Source organism: Onychostruthus taczanowskii, unplaced genomic scaffold (genome assembly GCF_017590055.1).
Source record: "Onychostruthus taczanowskii isolate IOZ18803 unplaced genomic scaffold, ASM1759005v1 scaffold71, whole genome shotgun sequence".
NCBI lineage: Eukaryota > Metazoa > Chordata > Aves > Passeriformes > Passeridae > Onychostruthus > Onychostruthus taczanowskii.
Window position 1 is genome coordinate 3,371,219 of NW_024504898.1, and position 15,835 is coordinate 3,387,053.

Below are 15,835 nucleotides of genomic sequence, written 5' to 3' on the forward strand. Positions count from 1 at the left end.
TCACAGGTGACCCTGCTAACTAGTTCCCTGAGCAGCCTGAAGTCTGCTCTTCTCATAGCCAGAGGTGAAGTTTTGATGGCACTTTTCCTCCTGCCAACAGAGAACTTAAACTGGGTTGCTTTAGGATTACTGTGGCCAAGATAGCCACCAATCACCACCTCACTCATGACACCCTCTCAATAAGCAAACTAAAAAATTAAGGAGTGCACCTTGCCTTAATACATGTATCAAGAAGTTATTGTCTGGGTGTTTTAGGAAACTTCTGGACCTGTTTGTACCAGCTGTGTGGTATTCCCAGTTAACATCTAGCAAGCTGAAGTCTGCCATAATGACAAGGGTGGTTGATTTTAGAGGTGTTCCTTAGTTTCTTAAAAGAATAATTCATCAGTGTTTCCATCCTGACTGGGTGACCTATATTAGACTCTCATGATGACATCTGCTTTATTTGTTTGTCCCTTAATCCTTATGTTTCAAAGCAGTTTTTATCCCTATCTGGATTATGTCAATATGACCACTTTCTTACATTTTCAGTCTGCCAGGTAAGGTAAGAGTAAAGTATTTCCCATCCTGCTGCACTAACATGGCATTTGGGAAGGTTTTTCAATGGAAACTACTTTTGGTTTTGAAAGCCCATATTTTGAAATTTCTACGAGTAACTTGAGGAATTGGAGTGTTTCTATATTTTTATACAATTTTTGAGACATTTCAGAAGTTTTTTAGAGTATTTAACTTCAATTGCTTACTGTATCTTGATTCAAGAGAGGTCTGTGATAAATGACAGACTAACCAGTTAGGTCATGGCTGCATTTTTCACTTTGAAAATGAAGCATGGAGAATCACATTCCCTGTTTTAATACAATACTTCTTACATAATAACAACAACTAAATGTTGTGTACCTTTGCCTAAATGCCAGCAAATGGTCTCAGTTCTGTTAGCATTTCATTGACATTCAGTCTGTGGCTTCATGTTGGCCAAAGCCAATAATAGTCCCATCTGCCAAGTCTTGCTCTACATTCCTAATTCCTTAGCTGCCAGGGAACAGAAGTCTAAGTATTGTGAGAAACTTGATTTTGGTTAATTTGAATTTCAAACTACTAATATACATCCCCAACAAACTTATGCTGAAGGATGATTATTTGCCTCAGAGCAGTTTCTCCCTTGAGAAATCAGTCAATATTTGCCTCCAGACTCCTGTCATTGCCTGGCATTAGCAAGTTCACACTTTATTTCCCAGCATCCTTATTCCTTCATGTGTGGTGGCATCGCTTTACTGTTCCCAGCCTCTGTTTCTTCCCTGGTTGCAGAAGATGCAGAGGAGGAAGAGCTACTCAGGTCTTCTTTACATTGGTCTTTACTTACAATACCAGCAATGGGCAGAAACTGATGCACAGGAAGGTTCACCTGAATGTAAGTTTCTTTACCGTGTGGATGACCTTGCACCGGAACAGATTGTGCAGAGGGGTTGTGGAATCCCTTCCATTGGAGATATCCAGGAAGCATCAGGACAATCAGAGTCACAGTATTATTAGGGTTGGCAAAGACTTTGGCGGTCATCCAGTCCAACACCTCTGCCAAGGCAGGGTCACCTAGAGCGGGTTACACAGGAGCGCAGCAAGGTGGGTTCCGAATGTCTCCAGAGACAGACACCGTGCTGTGCCGCGTGCTCTAGGATGACCCTGCTAGAACAGGGAAGCTGGACCACACGCCCCAGTGTCGTCCCTTCCAACCTTTCCCACTCTGTGATTCTGTTTGCCTCCGAGCTACTCGTTACTGACCTTCCTCGTGTGAAACATTTAAGTCACATTTGTAAAAGAAATCAACAGTACAGTTTACAGATGGCCCCTCAATGACTTAAACAACCCTTTTTTAATTTTTATTTTTATTTTTTAATCTCTGGGTCCCGGCTGTAAGGATGCTCCGACCCCCGTTATTACCGGCGCGGCTCCGCCCGCCTGCCCGCGGCCCCGGGCCGCTCCCCGCCCCGCTGCGGGACAGGATGTCCCGCCTCCCGCCGCTCTCCCGATTGGCAGGGAGCTCCGCTGGCGTACGGGGGGCCGGGCTTTCCCCGTCTCCAGTAGCGGAGAAGTGAGGGAGGGATCGGCGAGCCGCTCCGCCGGCGGAGGGGTGGGGGGTGGGCGGGCGAGGGAAGGAGGGGCGAGGATTACCCGGGGCCGAGCGGGCGGCGGTGGAGCGAGAGCAGGAGCCGCCGCCGTCGCTGCCGCGGCTGCTCGGTGAGTGAGAGAGCCCCGACAGCCGCGCCGGGCTCGGGGGCAGCAGGGAGGCAGGGGCGGCAGCGCCGTGGAGCGGCGGTGGGCGCGGGCGGCGGGGGGAGCGCGGCCTCCGCTCCGCATCCCGGGAGCCCGCGGGAGGGGCGGGCAGGGCAGGGCAGGGCAGGGGCGGCCACGGCGCCGTGTGTGGGGACCCCTGCCCGGGCGGTGCTCTGCCTCCGCTGCCCGTGCCCCCCGCCCCGTCCCCGGGCTGGCCCGGGCGGGTGGGAGCCGTCAGGGGCGGTGACAGCGGGACGTGAGCGCGGGGGTGGGATGCTCCCGGGAGAGGGGGAGCCCCGGCCTCGGCCGCCGCCGGGAGGAGGGGGTGCGGGTGACCCTGATAATCGCTTTATGTTGGCCTGCGGCTTGCGTAATCTGCGATCAATTATTTATTTCATGCACCACTTACGGGGCTGAGGGGCAGCGTTAAGGCCTTTGGTGTGGCTCAGTGCAGCAGAAGGGAGGCTTCCTTCCCGCGGGTGTGATAGGGAAGGGATGTGGAGGCTTTTTGCTAGGTTCAGGTAGTATTCCTAATGCGTGTTCCTCTCCCCGTGCAAATTCAGGGGATGTGAACGAGGGAGGTCCTTCTTCATGATACATTTTTAAAGATCAAGTGGAAGCCGTCCTAGTCGGAACAAAAATAACCTTGTGTGGTTTACTTCATGTGCTAGATTGCCTTTTTTTAAATTTTTTTTTTAAATTTTATTTTTTTTCTTTCTCTACTCATATCTGTTGCAGGTTGGGCTGCTCAGCCAGCCTGGAGAGAAGGCTGAAGGAGGAAACATGTCTTCTGATTCTTTTTGTCTGTCTGCTCAAGCAAGGTTTGACTCCAAATGGTTGAAGACAGACTTGCAGGTAAGGACTTTGATGGTCATATTGCACTGTGACCTTTCAGGTGCTGATCAAGGATGCTTTTAGTCCAAAGAGCTGGCAAGTAGAAGATTGCAGCTCTTGAGATAGTGTATAGGTTTTCCCAAGTATGCTGATTTATAAGTGCTTTTGAAGAAACACCAAGTTATTTTGATCTGCATTTTCAGTCCAGTCCCTTCTGTTTTGAAACAAGCTGGGCTACATATGTGTGTCAAAGCTCCTAGCAGAGTGTGTGGCATTTCTGCTAGAACTATAAATTCTTATTTAGGCTGTTGCTAAATGTCTTGCCTGCATATGAGCTGGCAGTTTTAATGCACAGGAGAACTGAAGCGAAAGATGATGGAAATGTAATTTATATTTTGAAGAATTCAAATTAGATTTTGCTGTAGTTGTTTGCACTATGAATAGAGCGTTCCTTTAAATTTTGTCATTTTTGAGTTTTTTGTTAAAGGTACGAGGTTGAAATGGAAGTGGTCTTCATTGAAATATACCAGTATTTGGTGAAAGTTTTCTTTTGTCTTAGAAGATTTCTTTATTTAGCAAAGTTGTGTGACAAGGGGAGGAGGAGGATATTAACATGTTTTCCCAATTCAGATTTTACGAATAAATGGAAAATATAGAGAAATGGAGTAGTTTGGGTTAGATTAAATGAGTAACTAGATTAAGTCCTTATCTCTTTGCCTTCCTTTACCCAGATGTTGCATGTAGATCTCTTACTTTGAATAACCTTTCCAAGTTCCAGCTCAAAACTGCAAAATTCTTTTTGGGATGGGCCAGCCAGTGTTATTCTTTTGTTACTGTTAATGATAGTGCTCCTGAAAAACTCTTAAAAACTCCATCTTTGTGACTTTATCCCAGATTACCTGCTGATAGTCTACATGGTTGAGTTGTTCTTATGCTTAGACAAGGATTTTTCCCATGCAGTTGTGATTCAAAAGCAACCTTTCTCCAGCATTTTATATAAAACAACATAATTTGGAATCAGAAGTGACAGATACAGCCTAAGAGGTTTCATTATTTAGTAGATCTTGAATGTAAATGCTATGAAATGACAGGGCTTTCTCTTGATTTGGTTAGATTTATTCTATTTTCATCTTTCGTTCCTACCAAAGTAAAAGTTTCAGTCTAAAGTCGGATGTTTTCTCTAATGTAGTAAATAAAGATGCAATACAGCATTTTGGGGATAAGCATATTAAGAAATATGGAAATATTTTTTTGTTTCCAGAAGGGTAGCTTTTAGATTACAAGTATATTGTATATAATGATTATTGAATACAGGGAAATTAATCTGAAAAAGTGGCAATCTTTGTTTGTAACACCTGCTGACTATGCATTGCCTTTTTTCTTCTGTATTATATGGGGTGGAAAATGTGACTGTTCATGTGATTGATCAGATTTTTCCTTTTTTTATCGTGCCTTTTTTCTACATCCCTTTTTTTTTTTTTTTTTCTTATTTAAAGTTTTGATAGAAGAGTTTTGGTCCATAAAGTTTTATGGGTTATTTTCAGTTGTGTGTATAAGTGCAATGAAATATTTGTGGTTTATGAGACTGTAGTTTAGTTTGTGTTACAAGACTTCCTTTTAAAAATAAAAATCTTCATTTGCAGCATATTTCTATAAATAAATGCTCTTACTTTTGTGAGTTCTTTATGTGTAATAACAAGTTAGACTCTTAATTGCCAGAGAACTATTTTTTTTTTCTTCCAATCAAACTGTACTCAAAATAATGAGAATAATGAAATAAGAGAACAGTAATGATTTGTCATCTGCTGGATGCAAACATCACTTCTCTGGAATCTGAAGACAAGCCAGGCCTCCTGGGTATAATATAATTTTCTTATTAGGTTACCTGTTTTTGGTATTACACAGGTCCTCATCACAGAACTCTTAATTGGATGCGTGTGCTCAGTATTTTGAAAAACTGAGCATGTGAATCTTGAGTAGTATCTTTTAAGGTATTAAATGGCAGATGTCTTCATAAAGGAAAGGGGTTTTGGGCTCTTGAAAATTTTTCTACTACATGAATGACTATTTTAGCTATTGGTTTGTTAGCATGACCTAGCTGCATGTGGTTATTTTTTTAATAGGTATGAATCCTGTGTTTTAATCCTTTAAGTGAATATGTAGATTTCTTCATGTGCATGTTTTTACTGGCTCAGCTGTAGAGAGCCCTATTGGTCCTCAAGAGACTGACTGTCAGCAGGGATTGAAAAGGTGAACACAGTACTATGAGAGTACTATGAGAGGTTTGAAGAAGACACACTAAATTTATGTGAAAGGATTAAGATGACTACAAATTGTTTGGAATTGGACCCTGGAACTCTTCACTTTGTAGCTACATTTTTAACTTCTCAGTGTACAGCAGTCCAAGAATGAGTAGGTGACAGTCCTTGTAGAAATGGAATTCTTCTGGGGAATTACCTTAGGAGACATACAGAGACAGATTAGTTTTTAAAGTAAATTCTGCCTCTACAAAATTTGAGGCGTGTAACTAGGATTGGAAGTAAAATGGTTTCATCTGGTGGTCTAGTAGTCTCCAAAGTACTTTTTTTACTTTTTTCCTTTGTCACTATTGCCAGAGAGTTTGTTTTTTGGACTTGATAACTGGCAGTTATTGTAGATTAAGCCAGTGAAATGTCTCTGAAAATTATTGTATTCTTTTTTGTTTTAGCTCAAGAAGGTGTTGCATGAATAGTGTAATACACAATATTGTAGTACTATTTGTATTATTAAGTATTATATTGAGGTATTAATACAATAAGAAAAGAGTGACATGTGGGTTGTAGCATGGCTTGTGTTTAATCACCTGTGTGCGTCACTGTTGCAGCTGGTGCCCAGGCCAAATTTAAATGTTCTCACTCAGTTTTGGGATGTTACTGCTGTGAGACAAAGGCAGTGTGATGTAGTATGTTATTACTATTCTTAAGTGAATATCAAAGGCACAAGTCCTTTTGTAATAGCAGTGACCTTCTGGCCTGCACAATTACCTGACGTGGTGTGAAATGTTAATGGAACTGTATCTTCGCAGTGTTTTTTGCTTATATTAATTTCTCTGAAACTGAACAATACTATTTTAGGAAGCCAAGGTGCTCAACAAAGATCCAAATGCAACCTGTAACTGCTCCACGTCTTTTTACAAACTTTGTATTTAATTGTATGATTTATGGCTACTAGTGTAATTTTGAAGTGCTTGGAAACATTTATTTTATTTAAAAAACCTAAATTTCCTGGTGGAGCAAAATAGGATACTCTGTTATCTGAAAAAAACCAGACTGTTACAGCAGCTGAAATATCAGGGTAGTTCAGCTGAATATGAGAACATCAGTACACAATATGTAGTATGTTCTCCTATGACATATATGAACAGGATGTATATAACATCACCATTAGTAAAATAGTCCTATGAAGTTATAAAATAGGTGGGTTTTAGTGCAGGCCACTTTTTCATGTATCATTCTTAATACAGTCACTTGAAAAGTTAGTGTATTATTCCAATTTATAAGTTATTTATTTAGATTTGAATTAATACATTGAAAAGACCTACCTATTGATGACTATTATTAGTAGAAACCATCACATTTTTAGCAAACATTGCGTGTAATGGGAGATTGTGTTTCGATGACTGTTCCTAAGGAAGATGTCCTTTATTATAAAAAGGGAAGATTAAAATTGTTTACTTAAACCTAGGTACCCAGTTTGCAAAATCAAACTGTGCTTAAAATAATTCTGATTAAATAGATGTACTGTACAACTAAATTAGAATCTTAGGCCTTTAATTAGTGATGGATGAATAACTAAAAACTAGAATTGCTGTGAGCTAATGGGATGAATGTGTGTGTTCAAATGGAGTTTAATTAGGCTGCTTATTCTGGATCCTGTGGAGAACTGTTGTGCTTAATAGCAGGAGTTAGAGGGAAAAACTTTCATTTTCCAGTAGTGTAGAGAAAAACTTCAAGCAACAATCAAAGTGTAGGAGCTGTCTGCAAGAGGAACATGAAGCATTTGCATCAGCTTTCACTGAGTTCATGGTTGGCAGACTATTTCTGTCATTATCTTTTGCCACAGAGATGAAAATCAGTTTTTTGAAATTAAATAGCCACCTTTAAGAGTTGGATTGGTTTGAAATGTTTTTACCCTTCCTTCAAAGTTACATTCATCATTTTGATTGTCTTGAAAATTGTAGCTTCCAACATTCAGATCAGTGTCTTTACTTGTGGGAAGATTATGTAAAGAAATGATGTCTTGGCTATTAAAAGCAAGAAGTTGGTGAAAGTTGCCTTCTCTGTTTTGTTGCTTTTCTGTTAATCTGCTTTGTTTTGGTTTTCTGATAAAAAAAAATGAAGGGCTTATTTGGAAGCTCTTACAGTAAACTGCAAATGAGGACTCTTTTGTATTTAAAGGAAGTGAACTTTGTGATAGCAATTTTTAAAAGTTATTTTAAAAATGAAGTAGTGCTGTCTCTCCTAAATAAGTGATTTCCACATGGAGGGAAAAACACTATATGTAGTGTGATAGGTTAGGAAAATTAGATTTAATACACAGGTTCAAATGTATGGGTTCAGACAGAGGTATTCTTCAGATGTATAGTTTCTAGGTTTGAGGGAATTGCGTAATTTTTCTTTGTGTGTGAGTGTTAACTATTAACTTTTCCAGCAAGTGGAAGACCAGCTCCCAAGATAGTTTCTAGGTTTGAGGGAATTGCATAATTTTTCTTTGTGTGAGTGTTAACTATTAACTTTTCCAGCAAGTGGAAGACCAGCTCCCTATTATGGGGATGTTTCTAGTTTAAATCTGTTGAAGTAATGTGGGGCAGCTGAACTTTTTGAATTTGGTCTCTGAGCTCTGGAGCACTGTTTTTAGGTCTAGTGATGTTGCGCTGTGCTCTGCATAGGTGTGATAAGCAGCTGTGGTCTCAGGGCATGCCTCGTTCAGAAGGGGAGGAAGGAAGCTAGGACAAAATACTAAGACAACAATAAAGAAGGAAACACAAATTGAATTGATTCAAAAAAGCAAAAACAAAAGAGACTTAGTAAAGGACTTACTGTTCCATGATTTTCTTCACTGTTACTGGGCTGAAAGTGTTTTTCACTTAAGTATTTTTCTAGCAAGAAAAGTTTTTCCATGTAGTCTTTAAAATACAGCCAGTGGCTAATGCAAAAATAAGTGAATAGGAGAACAGATTCTCCACTACCCTTGGCAATTCTGAGGTGAAGATTATTTAAGTAGCTTATATTTTAAATCCATATTGATGTTCTGTGGTTATGAAGTCAGTTTCTTAAATTTCCAGTGCAATTATATAACCAGGAATCCTACCTAAGTCAATCTTTGTCCTTTTGTGTCATTTTATTTTCCTGGCTTCATTTTTCTTGAGTTCAAGTTAACTTTTATGAAGGCTTCTATGCTTTTTGCAGGGAAGTTTATGAAACCACCTTGAGAACATATTCTAATGTACTACATAGAGTTTGTCTAATTAAAATAGTTGACTTCAAAACAAAATCAGAGCTGCTGATTATTCTTAAAATAACTTACTGAAAGCAGAATTGTAGCAGTGCTTTGAGAATTCTCAGGAGCTTACCCAGTTATGGTTGCAAGATTTAATTTTCTTCAAATGGAAGGAAATGTTAATGCCAGGGTCTTATTGTCTAAAGTTGATGGGAATGGAGAGGAATTTCACTGCCAGCCCTGCTGGAGGTAGGCAGCAGCATATGTCAGCAACCAAACTAGATACCTTGGACTTAATCAGATGTTGTACCAGACAGAATAAATTACAGTTCTACTGCAGAGATAAGATTAACTAAAGATTAGAGTGGAGGCAGTCTAGTTTACAGTAGAAGTTCACTTTAAAGTCTCCTTAGGCCCTTGTGTTTTTAGTTTGGGATAAGTGAGCAGGGCTGAGCTTTAGGTCTGTGTGGGAAGTGTGGATTTGTGGAAATACATGGCTTTCAAGTGATCCAGACGTGGTCTGGGGATGAGAAAGTGTGACAAATGATGGAAGAGGCTTGGGGCTTCTGAAGGTGAGATGCGTAGGAGATGGGGATTGAGAAGAGGTCAGTAGATGTCATGGGAAAGGACAAGGGAGATTTTTAGCGTGGGGAATGAGTAGGAGGATGAAGAACACAGGCCAAAGTTGCAAGGCAGTGGATAGTAGTAATGGAGCATGGAGCTGCTGTTGTCCTGGTCTTTGGAAGGAAGCGTACAAGTGGTGGGGCAAGCAGGTCCTTGGGGGGAGATTTACAGAGGGTACATCTCTGGTACAGCTGTCAGTTGCAGAAGTTCAGTGAAAACTTCGTTATTCTTAATTTGTTAACTTACTGAGTTTAAATTCATCCCTTTAAACATTTATAAATGAAATTGCTAAATTATTAGAGGGAAAGGTATTCATATGAATCAAGCAATCTAGTGAGAGAGACTTTACAAAACACAAATGGCTGCCCTTGTGTTTGGAACTCCAGTATGTCAGGAACAATGAAGACACCAAGTGTGTTTTTCTTGTCTTGCACTGTACCACCAATTGCCTTGTGAACATCCTTCAAATAATTTAGTGGAGGAAGTGCCTTTTTCCTTTTTTTTTTTTTTTCTGAACAAAGTTTTAGTTCTCTAGTTTGAACACTGAGATGTGTTGATAGACTCTTCATAAATGACTGAATGTGAGAGATATTGGTGGGAGTGAAGGAAGAAAGCCATAAAACACTGTAGGGAGAAAAAGATGGAGGATTGGGAAGTTAAAGCAGACACTTTTCTACTACACAGAAGAGTGCTATCTTCAGCTGCAAGTTTCACAGGGTCACAGATGAGATTGGAAGGGACCTCTGGAGGTCATCTGGTCCAACTCCTGTGTTCAAGAAGGGCCACCTAGAGTCCAGGTGAGCCCAAGTCTGTGTTTGAATGTCTTCTGAATATCTTCAAAAATGGGGAATCTACAACCTCCCTGGGCACACCTTGTGCCCATGCTTGGTTGCTCTCTCACAGAGACAATGTGTTTCCTGGTGGTCAGAGGGAAGCTCCTGCGTTTCAGTTTAACCCATTCCCTCTGGTCCTGTCCCTGGGTACCCTTGAGCAAAGCCTGGATCCATCCTTTTCATACCTTCCCTTCAGATTTTATACACATGTATATAGATGAGCTTTCCTCCCAAGCCCTTTCTCTCTGCCTTTCCTCATAAAAAGGGTGTTCCAGTCCCTCAATAATTTTCATGGTTCTTTGCTGGGCTCTCTCTTTTTTGTCCATGTCTCTCACACTGGGCCTGCTCTGGACCTGTACTGATGTCTGAGGTGCTTCTTCCCCAGCTGTAGGACTTTGCACTACTTCATGAGGTTTAGGTTCATGAGGTCAGCCCATTTCTCCAGCTTGCCAAGGGCCCTCTGGATGTCAGCACACCCCTCTCTTGTATCAACCACTCCGCCCCATTTCTGTTGGCTAAAAGAAATATTTCTCTTAAGGGAGTTGTAATTTTTCTATTATGATTATGTAATTTTGAGATCATGAAAATAAACTTGCTTAAATAATTTATGACTTAAAAACTCAGACTTTTCTTTCACTTTCAGCTGATACATATAGCAAATACTAGGTATCTGCTGAATGTTGAGTAGATTAATAGTCATTTTGTTACAGCTGAAATTAAGTTGCTCTGTTATGACATATGAATTGGTTGTAAATACTATTTCTTCATTATCTGTTCAGTTGGTTGCTTTGATTATTGCTGTAAAGTCAGTCCAGTGTTTCTTTACTTTCAAACTTGCCTCCTTTTTCCCTTCCCCCAACACAGATACTGCTGACAAAATATTACAACCTTAGTAGTAGGCAAAATTGTTTATCTGAAGGCTGCTTACGGTATTTGGAGAGGGAGGTGGAACTCTGTGACCTGTAGTCTTGGTGGTTCCTCTATCTTTTTGCAACATACCAAGAAAAAATTACTTTGATAAGACTTTGAACCAAACCCAAGGCCAAAGAAATTTTGTTTACTTTTTTGGTTTTTAGTTGCCTCAAAGAGTTGAGTGAACTTTGTGCTGTGTAAAAGAATTAAGAGGTTCAAGTGGAGAAAACAGTTCCTGATTCTGCTTTACATGAATGCTTTCAAAAGTAATAAGTAAGTTTTCTGAAACAGAACAGTGCTACATTATGAAGAATCTGACATTCAAAGCCTGGAGACATTTAGATTCTATGGGCTGCGAGAATGATTTTCCATACCAAGGTGGTCTGAGAATGTAAAGTAAAATGTGTGAAAAAGACAGTTTATTAGAGAAAGATCTTTAATTTGTGAAAACTGTAATTTATTATGCAACCCACCTGGAGGGTTGCCTCACTTACTATTTTTCAAGCTTGTATTTTGCCATAGGTTAGCATTTAACAGGTGAAAGATAAAAAAAATAATGTATCACCACTACATGAACCAAAATCAGTGAAGCAACTGTTTTACTTTTTTTACACAGGAAAAAAACTATGAAAAATAAATTCCCTAGGTGTCCTACTAAAGTGTATGACCACCTCTAAAGAAGGAAAAAGTGAAAACCATTATTTATAGACTGGGAACAGTCAAGATCAGTTAACGGTGAATGGTTTTTTTCATTGTTGAAATGCAGCTTCAGTTTATTCCAGTTTTTAAAAAGTGAAGCCAAATGTAAAGCTCTTAGCAAAACACAGAGCAGTTCTTTGCAAAAGCTTCTTGTACTGTGTAACACTGAAGAACAGGGACTGTACCTTTCAGTAAAGTGTGGTTGGAGTTGGTTTCTGGTGCTGTACGATTGATAAGTCATGGATAGGATGAATAATGTCTAGCTCACACTGCATGATTCTGCCTCTGGTCAGGCAATAGTAAGTGACAGACACATACAATGTGTCAATTCACATTTTGTGCTGAAAGAAGAATTACGGAATTATTATTAATACGTGTTGGAGTGGATTTCTGATGTATGCAATATGAAGTCAAGAAATTACTGTGGTCGTTTAGTGTGTTACAGTGGTGTGAAAGCATGCAACTTGTCTTTTAATTCCTGTTAACTGAGATGAGCTGGATCAGCAAATCTCTGCCCTGCTGGTGGATGTGTCTCTTAAAACCTGTAATCCTTAATCATTACAATGTAATGATGTTATTTTGAGCTGTTTTCTCGAGACAAGTGGACTTTTGTGTAGTGGTGAATATTTTATGGCAGTTGTTGTAAGCCACATCTTTGTGTTACCTCTCAGTTAAAACATCTTGGATTTGAATGTTAGTTACATATCACAAAGATGCTTCTGAATGAGCCTTCAGCAGGTGGTGCATTTTCTTATTTAAAAAAAAAATTTTTTGGTGTTTTTTATGCTGGGGTTTTTTGTTCTTTTTTTAAAAATGTGGTCCACTGCACCACTGTGGTATGCAGAAAATATTCTGTTTTTCAATTTTGTGTCCTGCCCTCCTCCCTTATGTTCTACAGTTGTAAATTACAGCCTGGTTGTTAGGGAATTCACTTGGGATGTCGATACCTGTTCTGCAGCGTTTTGTAAAGCAAAAAAACCAACATCCATAGAAGAGAAGTTATCCTGATCATTAGGATTCTCCAAGGGAGATCCAAATTCCTAAATCATTAGGAGACTTGTGCTCACAAAAGCCAGTGCTTTTGTGAGTGGTTCCAGCCAGCAGTCTATGTTCTGTTGCCAGTATTTGTGCTCTTCAGCACAGAGTGTATTGGGAGCTGACCTGGGCTGGGGCAGCCCTTGGCTCTTCCTCGGGGTGTAGCTGCTTTTAGGCTTGATCTGTTCCATAATCTGGCTCTTGGTGGGAGAGGAGGCATTGTATAAGTTGGAAAGAAGAGGGAGGGTGGTGAGAGATGCTTTGCACAGCAGGACCAGATTGAACTGGTTGAATTCATTTACAAATCTGGGCCTTGATGTCATCATTCTGGTTAAGGTGCCCAGCTCTTCGCTTGCTGGTTGGCGAGGGGACTGTGAGCTTCTCTGTCCTGGGATTTTATGCAGCTTGACTTTGTTTGAATAGCTTTTCCTGAAGAGAAAAATGACTCCCCACACCCTCTCCCTGCCCCCAGCTGGTGCCATCATCAATGGGTGGTTAGTTCTGAGGTGACCAAGTCCATGCTTTTGATGAGGATTCACCAAAAAAAGGTATATTTTGCAGGACTTGAGTCTGACTAAAATGTACCATTTTGCACTTTTAACCTGAAAATAGCATAGCTAGACATCAGAGATTCTGAAGATTTTTTAAATCCTTGTCACACACACGCAAAATCTCATTTCCAATGAGATGGTACATGTGTTTTCTTTCTTCTGGGATGATGCATAAAATCAGATGTGTTTTAAGTTTTAGCTTGAGTTGCTTTGAGAGAAAAGTGTGTGTAACTCTATATAATGTATTATTTTAACTCTACATAATGTATTATTTTTAACAGCTTGCTTTTACACGAGATGGATTGTGTGGCTTGTGGAATGAAATGGTAAAAGATGGAGAGATTGTATATCCTGGAACAGAATTAATACAGAGTGGTGAACTACCTCCAAGAAAAGGTATGAATTCTAAATTTCTTTGAATTTGTTCATTTTTTTCTTTCATTGTGATGTGACCTCAGCTTTCATACTGTCACAAAGCTTTTGTTTATCATCACCTATCTATACAATTTGCAGGTGTTAATGTTTTGAATTAAATACAATTGAAAGTGATTTCTAAAAAGTGTATGAAAAGGTAATGTCCAAGCCTCCAAATGAAGGCTTAAATCTGTTCTAGCCTTGTGAAATTTAACTTCATAACTAGGCATGTTACTATGAGAGAGGCTTGGCAGTGTCTTTTTGTTTGGTATGCTTGGTGTGTTTACAGCTGTAGCCTTTGTTTAAAGGAAGTGGACTGAGGAATGGGATAAAGCTGATACTGCTATTTCTAATTTTGTTTACAGTCCTCAGAAAGTATCTGAAAGGTCAGCTTAAAAACTGTCCACGATCTGCCTGAGAATGTAGTGGTTTCTCTTTTTTTTTTTTTTTTTTTTTTAACATTTTTTACTGTACTTGAGAGCAGTTAGAACACTACAAATATTGCAAATGGCAGAGTAATACATCTGCTTAGCAAGATTACTTTGGTGGGGGTGGATTTTGTTTTGTGATGAGGAATGCTGGAATGGGGTGATTTTGCTCTCCGCTTTTTTTCATCTTCACCACAAAAGTGGTGCTCTTTTGACTCCTGATACTGAACAAAAAATTCAACTGGTCAAAACCTAAAATATTTGTTTCCTGATCTGGCTGAAGTGGACTCACCAAATGGTCTGATAAGTTTTATCAATAATTTGTAAGATTCCCGGATAAATAAGGAGATTGGTAGAAATACTGCCTTTGGTAATAGTGAACTATTTTTTTTCTGTCACTTCCTGTCACTTTGTCTATATGGGGTATAGGCATATCCCACAGTACAATTATCCCACAACCAATAATGCTCAATTACTCATGTAGACGATTTTTTCGTACCTATAGTATGCCTCCTTTAAAAATAGGAAGAATGGATGTCTTTTTGACTAGTGGAGGTAATTTTTAGAGGAAGTAAGATACAGTAAATAATTTATGAGAGAAGAATGAATTATACATTTACTTATCAAGAGTATAAGCTTTTTAGGTTATTAGTGGCTGCATGCTGTAGTAAAAATCAGGTTATGCTCCTAACTGTATCAGAGTTAGAAAACTTTTGTCTTCCCTGTGCTGCTGGCCCTTTGGAATATTATTGTGGACACTGGGTGAAAATACAGCTGATCTTATCAGGAAGGCTACTACAAAGCTGCTCATGAAATGAGTGGAGATAGAGTACTAGTTTGTTCTTTGGGTTGGCTACTTCCATGTGTAGCAACAAAAGGCATTGTAAACTTTTTGCAATAAAGGGAAGTATTACCTCCTAAAGGAATTGTGGGAAATGCTTTCCTGCTTACTGACAGCTCATGATAGAGGTGGTGTGGTGATTGTTGTAAAACAATTCAACACCCTGTGCTTTCATATGGAAGAAGGATAACAAATATCTGTAGTACTGAAGGGTATTTTATATATATTTATATATATATATTTTTTTTTTTTCTTTGCAAATGAAATTGGTGAATTGATCTTTTTGTGCTGGATACTTACATGTTTTTAGAGATGTACCTGTGCTAGTCTTTGACAGAAAACTGTTCTTCCAATATCTTTATAGCTAAGTAGCTGCAGAGAATTGAGATCTTTTGTTAATTATGGTGCTGTAGTACTTTTAGTAATTCTGAGAAAGCTTACAGAGAGATGTCATAGTATAATTGTTGTTAATTTTCAGGGTAATCCTTGAAATATCAGCTAGGGAAATGCAGTCTGTCACTTCTGATGCAAAATATAGACAGCAGTATAAAATCCAGAAGTGCTAAGTCAATCATCTGTGACTTCATGTTTGTCCACTTAGGACACTTGTTCTGAAAATGATGAGAATTTATTTTTTTACTGCTGGATGTGTGTGCATGTCTCAGAAGGTTCAAAAAGTGAAGACTGTAGAACAGTTACTTAAAAAGTAGAGTTTCTGACATTTCACTGTATAAATAAGGCTTTTATGTTACTCTAAAATGTCCAAGCTGTGATGAGGCTTTTGAAAGCTTTTTCATGTACATAGTGTAGTGGTGGTAAAGGCAGACTGCCACTTGTTGTTTCCAGTACTGTATTGTGGTGGGCTGACCTTAGCCAGGTGCTCACCCTTCCAGCTCCTTGCCTGCTGCCCCTCCTCCA

The 15,835-nt window shown here is 39.5% G+C and overlaps 1 protein-coding gene across 2 annotated transcripts in view; it reads left to right on the plus strand.

Moving 5' to 3' along the window:
- The first annotated feature begins 2,076 nt into the window (after positions 1-2,076).
- The window catches only part of HERC2 (HECT and RLD domain containing E3 ubiquitin protein ligase 2), a 103,000-nt gene continuing 89,241 nt past the window's right edge, over positions 2,077-15,835 (plus strand). For both annotated transcript variants that reach the window (XM_041422113.1, XM_041422114.1), the window contains exons 1-3: positions 2,077-2,232; positions 3,007-3,123; positions 13,516-13,630. In XM_041422113.1, coding sequence (XP_041278047.1) covers positions 3,052-3,123; positions 13,516-13,630 — 187 coding nt within the window. In that variant the 5' untranslated portion in view covers positions 2,077-2,232; positions 3,007-3,051. The remainder of the gene's footprint in view (positions 2,233-3,006; positions 3,124-13,515; positions 13,631-15,835) is intronic.